General features: G+C 42.6%; 1 protein-coding gene and 1 long non-coding RNA gene across 5 annotated transcripts in view; one reads left to right on the forward strand and one right to left on the reverse strand.

Moving 5' to 3' along the window:
• Positions 1–590: 590 nt before the first annotated feature.
• The window catches only part of ITPR2 (inositol 1,4,5-trisphosphate receptor type 2), a 255,174-nt gene continuing 240,141 nt past the window's right edge, over positions 591–15,623 (forward strand). For 3 of the 4 annotated variants that reach the window (XR_009746719.1, XM_061472136.1, XM_061472137.1), the window contains exon 1: positions 591–748. Coding sequence is in view for 3 of the 4 variants with exons in the window: in XM_061472136.1 (XP_061328120.1) it covers positions 657–748 (92 nt within the window). In the remaining variant the exon portion in view is untranslated. Of the gene's footprint in view, positions 749–3,969; positions 3,995–15,623 lie in introns of those variants that run through there. The other variant, XM_061472139.1, reaches the window with a different exon arrangement.
• LOC133278905 (uncharacterized) lies at positions 6,751–15,097 on the reverse strand. The gene is made up of 3 exons (XR_009746720.1): positions 14,803–15,097; positions 11,081–11,137; positions 6,751–7,325 (listed from the first exon to the last, which is right to left on the reverse strand). It is a non-coding gene; the product is annotated as an uncharacterized LOC133278905 (long non-coding RNA).

Here is a 15,623-nt window from a genome sequence, read left to right on the forward strand (position 1 = left end):
TTTTTTCATTAAACTAGTGGCAGCTTTCTGACGGGAATGTGCGCTGTGGGAATTCCTGCGCAGGGCTGCAGCACAGATAACTTCTGATTTAAAAATAAATAAGTAAGTAAAGGATTGGTTGTTGCTACAAGTTTGTAAGCCGTAAAACAGGGGGCGGCAGGGGGTGGTGATTAAGCACAGGGCCACCGTGCCCTCCCGGTAGAGGCGGTGCCCCCAACCACCGCACCTCTCCACCGCCTGGGGGTCCCCGCTCTGCGCCCCCATCCTGCTGCCTCCTTCCCGCAAGGACAGCCTGACCCGTGCAGACCCCACGGGGTCCCGACCCCCTGCCCGGGGTGTCCTCGGCGGGGCGGTCCCGGGAGGCGGAGGCGGGCGGGCGGCCGCGGGGGGCGGAGGCGCAGGAGGCGGCGCGGCGACCGGGCCGAGCCGAGCCGAGCCGTGGCGGTCCGCGAAGGGCAGCGGAGCCGCGCTCATGTTCTCCCGCGCCCGCCGTCCCGCAGAGCCACCGGGGCCACGCTGAGCGCCCGGCGCGCCCGCGCCCCGTCTGCGTCTGGATCGGTTTTAGTTTGGTTTATTTTTATTTCTTTTATTTTTCCTTTTTTTTTTTTTTAATTTTAAGGGGAGGAGTGCGAAATCCAGCAAAAAAATGAGCCAAAATGTGTGAGAAAATGTCCAGTTTTCTGTACATCGGGGACATCGTGTCCCTGTACGCGGAGGGCTCTGTCAATGGGTTCATCAGCACGCTGGGGTGAGTGTGAGGGGCCGGGGCTGGGGGCCGTGCCCGCTGAGGAGTGGCTGGGACCCGCGGGCAGAGCCGGCTGCAGCACAGGAAGCGGCCGGCGCGCGCTGCCGCCGCCACCTCGGCGGCGGAGAGGGGGAAAGAAAGTAGGAAGTGATGAGCGGGGAGGAAAGAGAGAGTTCTCGCACAGGCCCGGGGCTGGGAGGGTGGCGGTGCCCGGCGTGGCTCCGGCCGCGCTCCCCGCTCGGCTCCTGCCGAGGCTTCACCTCCGGGCCAGCCAGAACCGGAGTACCCAAAGGCCAGGACCGCTCTGTACAAGTAACCCTGTGCTGCGCCCAAATGAGTTTATATAGTCGTTACTTGTAGCCAAAGACCTCGGTGGTCCTTGGGGGAGGGGGAACTGCTTGTGTATGCGAGCTTAATTTTATTGCATATCTGAGATGACGTTTTTGATGGAGAGTGAAGGACAGTAGCATTCGTGTCATGCTCATCGCCATAATCAGCTCGTTAAATGTCCATCCATTTGCTTCTGGTTTGCATTTGACTGAAGTCTTTACGTGCAGTGGTTAACGATCAGATGTTTATAATCTGATACTTAATTTCATGGGGGTTCTTCTCCTGCGAGCTCTTCCATCTCTTTGCAGAGTGAAGAGATGTAGTTCAGCTGTGGCTGCTTCACTGAACTACCCAGCTTGCTTGAGTTTTTTTTTTTTTTTTTAAATTAATGTTGACGGCTTTAAATCACTTTTTTGGAATCCAGGACAGAAAACGACAGTGAATGATGATAAGAATACACTGATATCTTTCTGCAAACTACCACGTAGTTTGGTTGTAGTGATACACCCTGATAGTGCAGCGGTTGCCTCTGATGTTCCTAGCAGAGTGGCAGTAGATTCAGTGAGTTGGTGGTGTGTCCTAACTAAGCACATCCTTAAACCTTTCTCATTGGAAACATCTGTACTGTATGATTTGTAGTGATCCCATTGACAAGGCAGCTCAAGCTGTAGTTAAATATCAGTGTCATTTGGTGTTTAAACATTAGTGGTACCTTCAGAATACACTTGAACTTGCTAAGGCTGATCTGCTGCTAATAAACATGTGCCTGGGTATCACTCCTCTATGTCATATTAGCCTCCCTGCGTCCTGAGATCTTTTCAGTGGGGGACTTTAGAGTGACAAAAAAGAGTAGTATTAAATTGCAAACAACAAATTGAGTTACTTGATGTGGTACTTTTACTGGAAAAGAGCTGGTGTTTGAGGTCCTTTATATTTTTTTAACTTGTTATTACTTCCTATCCTTGCTGTTCACTTATTTTGTCTGTTGACAAGTGTTTGTTCCTCTGTTAATTTTGCGCCTTCTCTATCAGCAATTCTATTTTGTCTCACATCTCCTTTTGTTTTGCTGACTCTTGTAATTTTAGATCCTGTATGAAAATGTTTGCTTTTTGCAACTGTTAATAACTGGATATTGCTTCTTATTCTTGTAACCCCAGTGTTTCTCTTTTGTTGGCATAACTTACTGATGCATTGTTTGGTTTCATTGTTCTGTCTCATTGCTGTGTTCTGTTATCTGAGGGAAGCTAAATTTGCCATACTTTCCACTTTTCATTGTGTTGAGACATATTCCTCATTTCTGAGAACACCTGCTTTATCTGCACTCATAGACATTTCTGCTGTGACTGGTGCTTGTACAACTGTGTGTTGCCTGAATGCATGTTGGCATTCCTGTGTTCTGGTCCTCTCCTCATCCCTTGGAGTTAAGGCAGGACATTTACCCCTGGTTCTATAGATAGGAAGCCAAGATCAAAGCTTGCCTAAGGCACCTGGGAAATCTTTACCAGAAGAAATAATTGAACTCAAGCCAACACCCTAATGAGACTACCTAGGATCTCTTTTGACCAGCTAACCCAGCCTAAGAAAACCACTGGGGTTGAAACTGGACTCCTGTGTGTGTCTCTCCTTTGGCAGGCCAGGAGTTCAAGAATGCTGATGTACCTCTGTTAGCTTTTCAGTACAGCTTTTTTTGAGCCCTGCTCCCTGGAATGGTAAAAGCAGCTGCAGAGCCAGGAGGCTGGAGTTGACAACCTGAATGAAGGCCTTAAAGGAAAGGTGAAGTGGAAAACTCTCATGTCTACTAGATGGGAATGCTGACCCCTCTGCTGGTGGTACAAGAGCTTGGACTGAAATACAAAGTTGTGATGCCAAGTCACGTTTATCTGTGCCAGCTATTGCCGTTTCTGCCTTTGGACCTGTTGCAGCAACGCAGGAGGCAGAAAAAGCAGCTGTATGTTCAGGGAAAAAGTTTGCCCAGCTGCACATCTAGCATGCAACCACTGCTAAACTCCTGCATTTTCTGTGTTCCTGCAAGTCCTCTGTTTGCAAACACCTGACAAGAGGGGGCCTTGTCTTCCAGAGGTGCCTCTTGTTGGTAAGGACAAAATGGTTTAGGAGCAGGAATGGTTGTTGGCTCACTTTATTTGACTTGATGTGGGTCCTTGTTCTATTGCTCAGGGTTTTGAAGGTGCTAGGCAAACTATTTTGTCACTTACACTAAGGTAGTTTCATGCAAGAGCCTGAAATCTAGCTCAGGTCTAGTGACTCTGCAGCAGGGAGAGAGTCCTGTTTATTTTAAGCTGTCAAAGGCTAATTGTTTCTTAAACAAAGCATGAGCGAGGCCATTCTATAAATAAGATTAAAAAGTTCATAGCACCTCTCCAAGCGGGAGAGGTCTGTCATGTCAGCGGACCTTACTTCTTGAAGAACCAGCTCAACAGATTAGTTTTGAGGGAGAATCCTAAGCAAAGGCTGTTTTGTGAGTTTATATTATCAATATGAGAATAGTTTTTGCTCACTTGCTGGTACAGAAATTTTCACTTGTTCCGTTTTCCCAGAGCCCGGAGAAAGATGCAGCTGAGCTATTCAGATCGAGCGTAGGGTCAGCATAATATCTACTATAGCCTTAAGTGTGGATATCTTGCTCTCAGGCAGTTTAGAATGTCCTAACCTTCTTGTTCAGGACATAGGGGATCTGTGCCTCTTGGCCCTGTGTCCAGGTTAGGGTGCTGAGTGGTGCCAGATGAAGGCAGGAGTGCCCTTCCATGCCTTCTACAAAAAGGGTTTGAGAATCACTGGAACCATGAGATTGTGTAAATAGGACCCAAAAGGCTGGGGCACTTCTTTCAGCTGGAATGAACCTGTGCTCCTGTCCTTGTCTCTATACTGCTTCTTTACTATAAATAGCTGTTGGATGTTAGCGTGAGGACTCTGCTTTCAGATTTGATCCCTCTTAGTCAGAAGAGGAAACTGAACCTCTCTTCCGCATCTGGGGCTAGCACTGTAGTGTAGGATGGGGGCAGGGGCAAGGAGGTCAGGCAGCACTGCTCCAAATTCTTCCTCCTGTATCCATCTGACGATGTACAGCCTGGCTTTTCCAATCTCAGTGCTCTCTGGGCTCCCCTTTTCCCCCTTTTTTAAATAAGAAGGAGTGTGCTTTTGAATGTATAAACTGCCAGTGGCAATTTAGTACAGAAAAGAAAAAGTTTGGGAAAAGGAATTTAAACCTATGGCTAGCTTTCTGCTATTTCAAGATATATGTGGTACTGGATTATTGAACTGTACTAATAATGTGGGTGTTTTCCCCCCTGATTTTTGAGGTTTCAGTGTGATTTAGCTTTTGCACAGTTGGAGACTTTATGTCCCAAAGGAGATATGTGGCAGAGCTAGGCAATGAATCCAGGCATCTTAAGTTGTTCTAGACCAGTGTCTGAACCTCAAGACCACCTTCCCCAGTATTTTAGCTGCAAATGTTGGTAACGGTGCATGCTGGGAATTAGAGCTGCTATTAATCACCAGTCGGTACAGTGAGGGGGAGAAAAATATTCTCAGTTGGAGAGGCGGAACAAAAAGTAAGTAATGGCAATAGCCAGCATCAGCTGTAGGAAAATTTGACAATGGGCCTGTTAGTCACCATCAGTAGCTGCATTCCTGTCTCACCTCCATAAATACACTTCTGTGCCATAGCAGTGAGAAACCTCATGGAACATAATTAACAGAGCATGCAGCAGGAGCTGCCTGCTAGGTAATGTATGACGGTGGATGACAAGGGGTGCTGAGACTTACTTGTAATTAGCAGCAAGAAGTGTGTTGTGGAGTAATTTTCTTGAGTTTAATGTTGATTTTTGTTGAACAACTTCTGTTAATTTGAGGAAGTGCTTGCCAGAACTTTCTGATTTGAAATGAGTATCGCAGTTTTATTGAGGCTTCTTCCCTGGGCTTTTGTGCATTAATCATCTTATTTGACTTCACACAGATTGAGTCAGTCATGCTTTGTGAAAAGTACGGGATCAAGTAGAAAGTGCTTATAGAACAGTATAAATCAAAACATTCTGAATACAGCAAAGGCTAAAATGTAATCGTGGTGGCCTCAGAATGGTGCTGAGAAAAAAGATGTAGTGACTGATGGTGCTTACAACACACCAATGTAGTATATTCATCAGTGTGCTTATTCTTTTTACCCTTCCCTCCTACTGTCTGAAAATGTAAGCTATGGTTAAGGAGCAGAGTATGTGTCCTTTAATTAATATCCATTATTTTTTGTCTTGTGCCAGATGAGAAAACCTAATTAGTCAGAAAGAATGAAAAGCCTGAAGAAAGTGAGAGTGGCATAACTAAAATTACTCATAATTGAATTCTGAGACATACAGAATCAAATAATACCTAGAAGAAGGAAGAGAAGCTGAATTTCAGCTTTCCTGTACAAGCAAAGGTACTTGTATGTTTTATTACCTAGGTACTTTAGCCTCTGGTCTCACAGTGCCAATGAGATCTGACAGTTTTGATTGCGTGGTTCTTTCTTTTGTTCTTAAATACTGTAGGATTAGCATTTTCAGAACTATGCTGCCTTGGTTGGCTTCCTAATGCAAAAACACTTGAGTGAATTCTGCAGCTACTTTGTATGCTAATGTACATTTTTCAGCTATATGGTGTATTTCTTTTCTGTGATAACTTTCATAAGCATAAGCTATATTATATGCATTATTAAACACCTTCATTGATCTTACAATAAATGCCACATAAGCAGATATGTAGACATATAAATACAGCTGTATCTTGCACACCTTGCAACTTAAACCGTGTATCAAAGCTTATATCCTCTGTGATTATCCACTCACATTAGCAATTAGGCACAGCTCCAGCTTTGCCATTTATAACGACCTTATTTTGATGCTCTTTGCAAGTATTCTAACAACAGTGCTGTCTTTAAATAAACAATGAGGCAAAGCTTTCCACAAAGCACCCTTATGAGAATGTGGCAAGTAATGAGCCTTGGAGGGGGTTGGTTTGTTTCAGAAGTTTTACTCGCACACAGAACACAGCTTGGGTGTGAAGGAATATAGGATTAGACTTAATTACGGAATTATGATTTATGAGACTGGGCACTAAAATGAAATATCCTTGGTTCAAAGAGCTCATTATAAAACAGAAGTAGGGAGAAAATTTGGCTTGGGGAAGAAACCAATTGATTTAATAATGTAAAAGTGGGTTTACCCATAAATTTTGTGGTAGTAATGGAAATGAGAGGATTCCAATTTTGAATTGAAACAAGTGGTGGCTATTACAATTTCTGTAGTTCTCACCTGGCCTGTGGGTAATGTGGGGAGTAGTCAGGAAGGAGACAGGAGATTGTTTAACTTGTACAACTTTAAGTCTGATTTAACTTACTTTTACATAATGAGGGGATTACCTAAACAACCTTTACGTAGTTCTCAGACTCACTAGAAATCAAGGTTATCCTGTATTTTAAAAGTGCTGTGGAAGAAAGAGTCAGATCAGTCTTTGCCTTCCCTAGCTTGGAACATTATCTTCTAAGAAGTGCATGAACCTTTGCTCAGTCAAGTGTTTTACTGCACGGCGACGTGTTTGAAACCTGCTGCTCTTCACTCTTAATGGTGCAGGCTGCTGCTGCTGCTCGGCTGAAGCCTGAGCCTGTTTGTTGGGCAATAGCACAAAGCCGTGTCCTCTGCACGTGTATTTAATGCACTTGAAAGTCTGGTTTCTGCTTGCTTTGAAAGGTCTGTTACTTCTTGTACCAAAGGGAGATTGGTGAAGTTCATGTGACTTTGATATACTTGATTAGGGGTATTTATGGAAAGACTGGAGAAAGTAACGTGAACGGTAGTTCAGGATTTTGCCATTTTCTTTGTCTGTCTTGTTTTGTCACTTACTTAAAGGCGCATATTTTAGTTATATTAAGGACATAAACCCCCTTATGACATTATTTTAAACCTTCATTTGTTATTTGTAAATCTGATTCCATCTAATTATTTGAATCAGTAATTCCACTGCTATGTAGATGTGGACACTTCCTGACATAGGTTCTGGTTTCAGCTGTACAATGATGCTAAACCCTGACTTTTTGGACTGCTTTTTGAGTGGTTTCTCCTCTCTGCTGGCACTGGGCACCAAGAGGTCCCAACCTCACCTACAGCTGTGTGGGAGCTGAGTCCCAGTTCCCAGAATTTACAGCTTCCTTTCCCATTGGGCACAGGAAAGCTTCAGCTGTTCAACTGCTTTAGGTTCCTTATCTCTGGAGAAGTAAAAGTAATTACTACCTCAGTTCACTTCAAGCATGAAACAAACTTAAACCAAGAAATTACATTCTAGCAAGGTAATGGTTTTGATTGTAAAATTGGAAACAGAGTTAAGGAAATCGCTTGAGGTTTGAGGGACTATTTTGGCTGTAGTAGCCAAAAGACTGTCAGGAGTAGTCTTGTTGCTTTAGTGCTGTTTTTCCAACTGTCTCTGTCTACCTCTCACACTCATTTGTTTGCATTTATTGGTTGCTGTTGAATAGAAACAAATCATTGTCCAAAGCATGGTCTTTTGAAACAGTTCTTATTTATTGCTTAAAAATAAAGAGGACCCTAAGTCATTGACCAGGCTGGGCTGCATGGGGCTCTTTTACTGTGAGTTCTACCTGGGTATAAGTTTCCCCTTCCAGAGCTCCTGCAGCTCTGGATCTTCTGCTCAGGTTTACCTTTTGGCTTGGCAAGTTAAGTGAATTGTCATAAATTTCAGGAAGGTTTTGCCAACCATGTCCATGAGTGCTTTTTGCCCTCTTCCTGTTGCTCAGTAGCTGGCCTTCTGTGCCTCTAGTTTAGGGGATCCTTGTGCACTAGCAAGAATGTTTCAGAGTTTGGTAACTTGAGATGCTGCCTGTGCAGAAGCTGCCCCAGCCCTCTGTGGGCTTCACCTGAGTAGGATTTTCCTTGCTATTACTTCCAGTGGCTGATGAGTGACCATGAGTTGCTATAGGCTGCAGAGAACAGGGAAAACAGTCTCTCTTGGCCTCTGAGTCCTCAGGTTGCTGGCGCAGGGATGATGAAGAGGAGAAGGGGGAGATGGGTGCACAGAAGTATGTTGGTGAATGTAGGGTGAGGTGGTAGTGAAATCAGCAGATCAAGGGTGTGCGGAAAGAGGTAAGTGTGTGTGGTGGGGCAGTAACTGATTTGCGTGATTTAAAAGGTGGCGCGTGTTAGAAGGGAAGCAGGGCTGAAGAGGAACAGAAGATGATGGGCAGTTGCTGAGAGATGTGCAGTTCCCTCTGACAGAAAATAGCTAGAAGAGGTACTGGCAAACTGCCCGATTTCTTTTCAAATTGCTTCACATGGAAGAACTCAGCTTGTCACTGCACCTGTTTACTTTGGTGTTTCGGATGGTGGAAGTCTGCGCTGAGCTCTCAAACAGTTGAGTATTTGGTACTTTTTTCCCCAGGGTTTCCAGTGTTGTTAAGCAAAATGCATAATAATACTGCTTTCTCCAAGAGAGTGCCTGAGTTACAAAGTTCCTCAGAAAGAAATAGCAGTTTTAAGATTATCTATGGTATCTTACGCAATTCTTTGTGTAAAAGCACAGGAGTTCTTACTGGTGTTGGTCCAAACTTTGTTTGCAATGTATGGCTGACTTACTAAGTGCACGCAGTGCCCAATGCTTTGTAACAACTAAGATTATATCTAATGTATTGTGGTACTTTGGGAATCTTCTGATATAATACATTTTGTAGAGTTCATTTGAAATGCCCCTTTAGGTTGTTTCTGCCACATGGCATGGAGTTGAAATTACTTGGTAGAAGGCAGCTAGAAGAGCATATCAAGTGTGTTTTTTACCATCTGACACTGTAGGCTAAGCTTACTACAGCTCTTCTCTGTACAAAGAATTAATATTAAAACAGTAATCAAGTTTTTGTTCGTTGACCTCTGGCAGATAAACATCAACGTCATTTAAAAAAATCAACAAACAAACCCTGAAACAAGGCTTTTCATATGAATTTCAAACTACAGAAACTTGTTATGACCCAGTGCTTGGAGTTCTTATCTTGATTTTCTTTGAGAGATTTGTTTGTATTTCAAAAGGCTTTTTTTCCCCCCTGCACTTGACACACACAAGTTAATTGATGTTGCAGGGCAGTTGAAAGCAGTCAGAGGATTGGGAAAACAACTGCTTAAACTCATGGCAAGCCCCAGATTTTTGTACCTGCTGCCCACAGTTAAAAGAGAGCAACCCCATTCTTAAGGTTTATCCTCTTTTGAGTGAAAACTTGCGCTGGTATTCCTGTGTGCAGAGAAGGGTGGGTCAAGCACCACACTCCAAGCCACCTGAGCTGCCTGCCTGCCTCCTGAGGGTGCTTGGGATGAAAGCTGGAGGAGCAGCAGGCACAAGCCACTGAGGCCTCCCCAGCCACACCTGCAGGATGCGTTTCATTTCAGCGCGGGGAATTTTGACTGCCTCCAGTTTGCGTCTACATCCTGATGCCTGTGGAATTTTGTGTAGTTGTGTAATCGTGAGCACTGTGATGTGGAAAACTTAACTAGGCAGCTTTAGAGGGCAGCTGATTTAGGTGTGACCAGTATAGTTTTGTTCTGAATCTGGCAATACCCAACGTTATTTGTACAGTCCCAATTCCTAGAATTCCATGAATTGTGCATATCCTCAGTTTCTCCTTCATGGATATGGAGAAAAGCCGAAAACCAAGAACTGTTGCAAATGAAATGTGTGTAAGAAGTACCTTGAGTTGAGCAGTAATTTTCTTCCACTAACTTAAAATCAGAATACATGCTTTGCAGGTGGGGTGGCTAACGAATGGTAGCTCAGTGCTGAAGACTGGAAACAGTGCTTTTTTTTTTTTTGCCTGACTTTGTTGATCTTGTTTTAAAGTTAACTGAGCTCAGATTTCTGATGAGCTCCCCAGTTGTTCCAGGTAACTGAAACATTAGTGGGCTTTGCTAAAGTATTCACTGTCACCTTTTCAATCTGGCCAATGTATTTTTATTGTTCAGAAACAATAAATAGAGGAAACAGAAGTAATATATTGGGAAAGACTGGGTGTCGGGTTTGAAACACTAAGAGCAGATCCTTGTGCAGTTATGAGTGGTGAAAAATGTTCAAATGCAAGTTCCATTCTTCCGACCAAAGAATAAAAGTTTTAAGGCTACTTAGGTTAAAAAGAAAGAAATCCTTCACTTAATAAAACCCCAGCAAACCGCACCAAGAGAAAAAGGTTAACTGCGTGTTAGTGGTATTACTTTGATATCTTGGACAATTTCCAACTAGGTTACTGCCTTTTGCTAAGGTAGACTCAATTTCAGCTGAATGCACCGTCTGCTCCTTGCTGTCTGCCATGCGTGAGGGTGCCAGTCCGTAGGCTTCATTCCTCTTCCAGATTTGAAAAACAGGGACCAGTGGGCTTGACTCTTCAGAGGGAGCTGAAAAGTGAGTGTTGAGAGGCTTGTGGAATTTCATTGTTCTAAAATGAGGCTTTACATCAGGCAGGGCAATGTCTGTAACGCTTCTCAGGTTGAAGACAGAACCTTAGTAAGTCAAGCTTTACTGCCAAACTGTTGTAATTAATAGTTTGGATTTCCGTGTTGCTGTAAGAGCAGTAAATCTGAGTATTTCTGTGAATACAGGAAGTCCAAGTTTAAAATCAGATTGTCAGGTACTTTGTAGATACTCTTGCATATTGGTGCCATCATAATAGTATGTTATTTGTAAACGATAGTAGAATACAGAAAAAAAAGTCATGCCTTTAAATGATAAAAGTACAAAATAACATATAGAAAATTTACTGGATTTCTTCCTTTTTGGGGTTGGTGAGGAGGTAATAACTTATTTATGTCAGGCTGTAGGTGACAGTTTGCCATTTTCTTAGTTACTTTTTCTAAGTGAAAGATATAACAAATTTTTATGACATTATTTCCAGTGGTGGTCTGAGGTGTATATTCTACATCTGCAAATTTGTAGACATAAGTTGCAAATATGTCAGGAGGCAATTTTTTAAAGAACCTATTGAAGAGGATCCAAGTTAAGATTTCTGCTTCCCTGCTTAAATCTGCAGGCATACTAAAAGAAAGATTAGGATTTGATCATGAAGCCATTCAGAGGCAGGCATCCAGCTCTTCAGAGGGAGCACTGCTATGGACCCTGGGCAGCTGCAACATTTGGGTTAGAGTTGTGCTCAGTTTCTGTGAGAAATGGCTTCTCATGCAAAAACAAACAAGGTCAGGACCTGGCAGGCAATAAGTCTTGTCTGTATTAACTTTTGTAGTTGGACAGGTTTTTCTGCCACTGAATGTAAGGAGTAATTACCATATCCCCTCACACACCCCCCCCCCCCCCCATGTAATATCTAGGCTATAGTAAAACCACTACATGTAAAGTTCTGTTATGACACCTTATTTGAAACAAAACTGTGTATTAGGCTGGTGGAGTCAAGCTCCTGTCCATGGGACTGTTTCACCTGGTCCACTTTCTTTCTGTGGCAGATTAAACTCTCTACTCTGATAGGTTGCTTTCAATAGAATCATTTTACTTTAGTAGAGCTGGAACTGGGACAACGCTGGTTTGAATTTTCAAGCATAGATCTATGTATGTTTGAAAAGAAATATTGTAATAAGGGATGGGACTCAAGCAGAGGAGCAATTTGCACAGGGTCATAGGCATGTTGTGAAACATTACCAAAGATTCCAAGTTCTGGGCCAGGTTTTATAAATGTTGATCTGGTAAGATGTTCCGTGCTAAGCTGCATAAATTGGTTTATCTCATGGTGAGCCTGGGAGTAAGCCAGATGTGACAAAACTAGTTAGTTTTTTTAAGTTTTCGTGTGTCAACTGTGTGTTTTAAAGATGCAGAATTAAGTTTATCATTACAAAAACAAAGTGCTGAGGAGTTTTATGCATGCTGGCATTACTGTCATGCTCATACATAGGGTGGAACCTCATTGACACTGGCAAGTATAATTACTGATTTGTAATTAATTTGTTCTTCATTTGTAATGGAGGTGTGAGATAAAATCCTTCCTCCTTTCTTCAACCAGATAGCTGAAGTTACAGAAGTCACCACCCAAAGCACATATACTTGTTAAAGTCTGAGCAACAGCTGAACACTGTTACCCGAGAAGCTTCACAGAAAGAAATTCAGCATCGACTGGGTGAGCTATGCAGGCCTAAGTGACCAGAATAACAGAGAATGTAGGACAAAAACCTCAGTCGTAGCCAAACAAAACCTGTTATATTGACCCAAGGACAATAAAAATGAGTGTGCTACTGAGCACTGTTCTCTCTGAAAACTGTAGTTAAATAAACTCCTGCTATTTGATTTCTCCTGTGTCGAGGAAAACAAGAATTTATAAATTCTTTCTGAATAAATGATCAAGATAATGCCTTATACCATCTTAAACTTTTTTTTATAGTGGAAACAGCCCTTAAGTCTCCAGAACTGTCCTATTACTTGTGAATAAGGTTAACCTGGTATCATTAGGTGGATCCAACTTCCAAAATGGAAATTTGTGATAGGTGTTCCCGTGGAGCCATAGCGCAAGAAGCAATCACAGAATAAAACCTGCACCCTCAAAAGAGACCAGAAAGAATTGCTATGACTTCTAATACAAGAACTGGAAGCCCTGCAAATGGAATTGAAGAAATAATAAAAATGACATCTTAAAAAAAAACAACAAAAAAAAACTTTGGGTGCATCAGAAGGAGTGAAAGCAAAGAGGTTTCCTAAGTGAACTCTTTGAATGATCATTTGCAGATGAAAGTGAAACCTTGTATGGGCAGCAATTAGAACTCTCTGGACAAGTTTGGGAAATGAGCAGACAATATACCCACTCTCAAACAGCAAAGTGAGTCAATGGGATGGTGAAAATATATCTGCTCTGATCCTGATCTGTTTCTCCACAAAATACAGATGAGGAAAGCTTCGGATTGCTTTGCGTTTGAGCTTCAGCAGAGACTTGACTTTGGAAATGAACTTGAAGATCACTTATCTTGCAGATCAGTTATCCAGATGAGGGAAGATAGATAAAAAAATAAAAGGAAATTTAGAAGGTGATGAAGTATGACAACATTTTTTTGAACTACCTGGGGAGAACTCCTGTTGGTGCTTACAATTCCTGACATTTTCAGTGTAATTTACGTAAGGAAGAAGTACAGAGTCAGGACTATGCTGAGGCACCTTGGGAACAACTTGCCATTTAGTTGTAGGAATTACTACGGGTATGCTTTTACAAGTGTTCACAGATCTGGGAGCAGCAGGGTGACCTTGATGCCTCACCCAGATGAAGTCTCTTTGGAGGTTAGTTCGAGGTGCAGCTTTAGGTAGAAGATCAAATAATTATTTCAAGGAATGACTGTTGAAAAAGCGGTCACTTTTTCTTTCCTTCTCATAACAAGCAAAACCTCCTGAATAAGATGCAAACCTCCTGAATCATCCACTCGAAGAATATATTTTTCCTGGAATGGACTTCGGAGCAGCCAAAGGCTTTCCCAGGAGAGCATCTGGAGAGATAATGGGCTCTTGCCATCATCTTAAAGTGTAGTATCCCCTGAGAATGGCAAGATCAAGGTTTTCTGGTTGCATCAGGCAAGCTGGGAGTGTAGAAACAAGATAGTATGTGGGAGGTTATATTAGTTCAGAAATTGTACTGTGGCTTTGCAAATACTGAATTTGGGGGGGCTGCAAGAATCTTAGCTGATCTGAAAAAAGTACCATTTGGTGAAGTATAAGCAGGATGTGGAAGAGGGTGCAGGAAATGTGATGTTTGCAAGATAGGAGAGAGAGAAATCACCTGTGCAACAGTATCTTGTTGGGGCATCGATGGAGTGTGTTGTTGAAGAGCTCAGGGTTTTTTTGTGCCGGAGAATTTATAGTTATGATTGTCCATTGACGTGATAATTACTGACTTCACAAAATCGCCTGACACTTGTAAAGTCAGGCAACAAAGGACTCTGGAAGTAGAAGAGACTTTGCTGAGTGATTTTTGTAGGTTTAGAGTCAAGAGTGAGCCATCTGTGGGTCAAAGGAGAATTTTAAATTCAAACTATCGTGCTAAGTCTTCAAGACTATGGGCTTCTGTAAAAGACGCAGTAGCTCAGTGTGCCCACTATCGGGGTGTGGTAGCGTCATTAAGGACTCATACCTTCAACTGTCTAATTTAATAAACTCAAGGAAATTAGGGCACTATATCCTATTGCCCTTGAGGAACTTAGGAGTGGATGAGAGCATGAATTATACTCCAGAAGCTATTTTGTTTCAATATAAAGCAAATCTCTTATTTTAAAGATATTTTGGGGTGATGTGGACTGTGCAGAAGATCAAACGCTAGACTGGAAAAGCTTGTTCAAGCCTGTTTGGTAACACGAACATTTCTGGGACATATTTTTAGAGGAGAGCCTAAAGGAGTTCATGAATTGACTGGGTGTGAGTGGGACATAAACGAATCAAGGAGATTCAGTCTCAGTTGCACTTCGTACCTCCTTTTTGTATGTTGTTGATGCACATGCATTATAATAGTCTAGCTTGTAGTGACAAGTGAGTGGATTAAAGATCTGCATGGAACTGATTAAAGTTTATGTCCAGATCAAAGAATGAAGAGCAGCATTTCCAGCAAGCTCAGCTGAAAGAAAGCATTTTGTCAGTAGCTGCTTTTCATCTATTTTCTTGGTTTAGCAGACATCGTAGAAGGACTAGAGGTATTTATCCGGTTAGCCTGAAAGAACTGAAAATACCTTGTCAGTACTTCTTTCCAGTCATTTGAGTTCTGTGAGGATGCCAAAGATACTGTATTCCCAGACTTGCCTGAGTGATGAAATGTGTTCAAGTACCTTCAAATACCCTCAGAGTGGTCTCTGCACCTTGGCTGTGGGTATCTAGGTAGGTAGATGATGTTACCTGTTGAAGGAGTTTTGGAATTTCTATGTTCTGTCTGCTTTTGCTCAAGAACAGGATGTTTCTATGTGATGGTAGTTTTAGGAATCAGATCTGAGTGCTCGTTTTCTAAGGACTGATGAAGGCACTCATTATTTCTAAAAACAGGTGCAGTTTTTCTCCCTGACTTTTGCAGTCAGAAGAGCTATGGATCTGTTATGTAAGCTGGGCCTTAAATACCTTATATGAATTCTTGGTCCTTCTCTATCTAATCGGGACTGAATCCTTCTCAGTGACATGAGGTAGGCTATTTATTTTAGAAGAAGAAGATGGTTTTCCTATGCATCCAATGAAATATGTTGGTAGCTCTTTCTGTGTGGTGTTTGGTGCTGGTCTCTGGGCTATGCAGCCAGAGCTGGTTCACTGCAGTTCCTCAGCATTTAATCTACTGTGTAAGTTGTGGAGCAGCAGGAAGCCAGTTTTGTCCCCATTACTGAGCTCTGGTGTCCTGAAAGAGCAGTCTGTGTGGCAGTTGCATACATCTTTGCACTACTGATGCTGCTTCTGCCGCAGCACTTGCAGTTTGTGTGGCTGGTGGGAGGATGTTGAAGGGAAAATTTGAGCAGTAAGGGGTCCACACAACCCAAACAGTAGATAACAAATGGTTATCACTAAAGATTCA

Source organism: Pezoporus flaviventris, unplaced genomic scaffold (genome assembly GCF_033815535.1).
Source record: "Pezoporus flaviventris isolate CSIRO_AGI_PZ_B2104156 unplaced genomic scaffold, CSIRO_AGI_Pfla_v1 ptg000070l, whole genome shotgun sequence".
NCBI lineage: Eukaryota > Metazoa > Chordata > Aves > Psittaciformes > Psittacidae > Pezoporus > Pezoporus flaviventris.